Source organism: Rutidosis leptorrhynchoides, chromosome 11 (genome assembly GCF_046630445.1).
Source record: "Rutidosis leptorrhynchoides isolate AG116_Rl617_1_P2 chromosome 11, CSIRO_AGI_Rlap_v1, whole genome shotgun sequence".
Lineage (NCBI taxonomy): Eukaryota > Viridiplantae > Streptophyta > Magnoliopsida > Asterales > Asteraceae > Rutidosis > Rutidosis leptorrhynchoides.
Genome location: NC_092343.1, coordinates 164,433,984 through 164,436,437, shown reverse-complemented (window position 1 = coordinate 164,436,437; position 2,454 = coordinate 164,433,984). Strand labels below are relative to the sequence as shown.

Sequence of the window (2,454 nt, the reverse complement as noted above, 5' to 3'; positions counted from 1 at the left end):
ATATATATATATATATATATTTCTTATTTAAAAAAAAAAATTTCAATCCATGTGATTATCGCGCCACATGTCGCACTCTGATTGATTCTTAGATCTCAACTTAAGAATTGGTTTCATTTGAATATTCCTCTCATCAAACATTATATAAAGAGAACTAGAAAATCAAAAATGTAAAACGATCATCCAATTTTATGTATTAATTGTCATGTCCCACAACAAGCAAGACATTGGAAACGAGAGACAATAACTAAAATCATTAATGAATTGTGGTTAAGGATCCAAGTAGACAAGTTCTGCTTTCGAGGAAGCTCGTGGGAACCGTATAACATCCTTAGCGAAGTTGAATTTTTCATTCGCATCACTAGTTTCACGGGGTCGGATTGATATCTTTTCAAGAGTGGGAGAATGCTCAAGTAAAAGCTTTATAAAGAGCAACAAAGGTCTTGATCTTTCGACATCCATTATATTTATAGTTTTTAATCCATTCAATGTTTGGTGCAAACAGTCAAACGCTTCCAAATAAGCTAATGCTGGTTTCACATCCAAATCCAAATGCATGTTCTCAAGATCCTAGAAATACATTAGAAGTGAGACTGACTGTGTATTCAAAAAACCCTAGAAATACATCTAAATACGTGATTATTATAAAAGCACACACAACACAAAACGCACAAGAGAAAACGTATAGCACTCTTTACCTGATAATCGAAATCAAGTCGTTCTAAGTTAGGCGAGTTCCGAAGAATGCATAAAACACCTTGAAGTTGAAACAAATCACCAAATTTGAATTCGTATAAGGTGAGTAACTCTAAACTATTAGCAGGGTGTGGAAGCCACTTGAGAATATTTTCTGCAATAGAAAACTAGGAGGATGAAAGTGAGATTTTAAGTTACCAAAGAAGATATGGACGATGATATGAAAGAATATATGAGAACAAAAATGAATTATTAGAATTTAAGTTCAAAATAATACCTGGAGAAAATACCCGTTGATAAGTAAACTACAAAGACATGGCATATTACTTAACAAGCTAGCCAAATTAACTCTTTCAACTCCTTGAATGGGTTTTAGGAAAACTATACCAACCGATTTACTATTCAATAACTGGTTGCATCAGGGCAACTTATGACCACTAACACAAACAACTTTGTAGACTTGATCTTGAAATTGTAAACATTGGTGCATTCAAACAGTTTCAACTTCTTAAGTTGTGGTATGTTGATGATAGTTCCATGCAAGTTAGCCCCAAATTCAATATTCTTGAGCGAGAGATTTTTGAGATAGAGAAACCCTTGAAACTCGAGTGATGGTTTAATGATACAGTTTCCAAGTTTGAGCTTTCTTAATTCTAGACAACGAAAAAAATAACATGGAAGTTGATAACGTCGTTTTTTATTAATAATGACAAGTTCTCTAACACCGTCTCTTGACAAGGATAACATCCACTGATCGACTTCTTGAAAGCTATCAAGAATCATGTTTGGTATGTGAAGATGTAACTTTAAGATAGGACCCTTTAGAAAGTAAAAGATTTGGTTTGTGATCCTAATAAACCCATTATGACCAAAAGCTCCTTTTTTGGCAAACTTTTCAGAGAAACGTTTATCAAGAACCAGCGACCTCATTGAGGTCCATTTGTACCTCCATCTTTTTGATAAAACATGTGTCTTCACAGCATCTTGAATTGGAAGCTTCTCTAAAATCAAGTCAATCAAATTCTCGGGCAAGTTACTGAATCTATCCACTTCGGTACAAGTTACAAGCCTCCTCTTAGTATTATAATTATTACCTGTCATAAAATTCAATAAAGAAAAACAAATCCATCGTAATACTCTTGATTTGTGTTTTTATTGTAAATGGACTTGAAATTAACATGACAAGTAACAAAATAAACACTTGTCTGCAATACTTATTATTGAAGGTTGAAAGCATTTTTCTTCACACTCTTAATAATATGCCGCTGACTGTCGATAGTAACATTTTCATCAACTATCAGGAAATGAACATTCTCCTTACAAAAGAAGGGTTGTATCATGGGAATGATGTCGGATGACATAACTAAGTGGTGGAACAAAGTACTCAAGTGGTTAATAATACAAGTGTACTACTGAAGAGATAAGTAGAGACAACAATAAACATCTCAAAGAGAGAAACGAGGCGATTGCAGAAATAAACAAAGTTGAGTAGTCGAACAAGAAGGTTCAAAAAGTTATTAAGGGTAAAAATGGGGGCTATGAAATCTTAAATGGTCGTAATAGTGTCCATCCTAAAGCAATACTACGCAGTATCCAAAAGCATACGAGAAACAATTTCCTTATACATACAGAGTTATAGCTAAGGTCGACATCTGGTTTTGCTTTGAAGAAAGAAGTACTCACAAAGAAATGAAAGATGTATAGCTAGTGGCTTATCCTTAACAAACTCATTTTTGCATCATGCCGAAATAAGACAGC

At 33.8% G+C, this 2,454-nt stretch overlaps 1 protein-coding gene across 1 annotated transcript; it reads right to left on the bottom strand.

Moving 5' to 3' along the window:
* Positions 1-270: 270 nt before the first annotated feature.
* Positions 271-2,057, bottom strand: LOC139875189 (F-box/FBD/LRR-repeat protein At1g13570-like). Its single transcript, XM_071862539.1, has 4 exons — positions 1,967-2,057; positions 1,107-1,790; positions 699-850; positions 271-570 (listed from the first exon to the last, which is right to left on the bottom strand). The coding sequence occupies exons 1-4, from the start codon at positions 2,055-2,057 to the stop codon at positions 271-273; spliced, it is 1,227 nt and encodes a 408-aa protein (XP_071718640.1).
* Between the last annotated feature and the right edge of the window lie 397 nt (positions 2,058-2,454).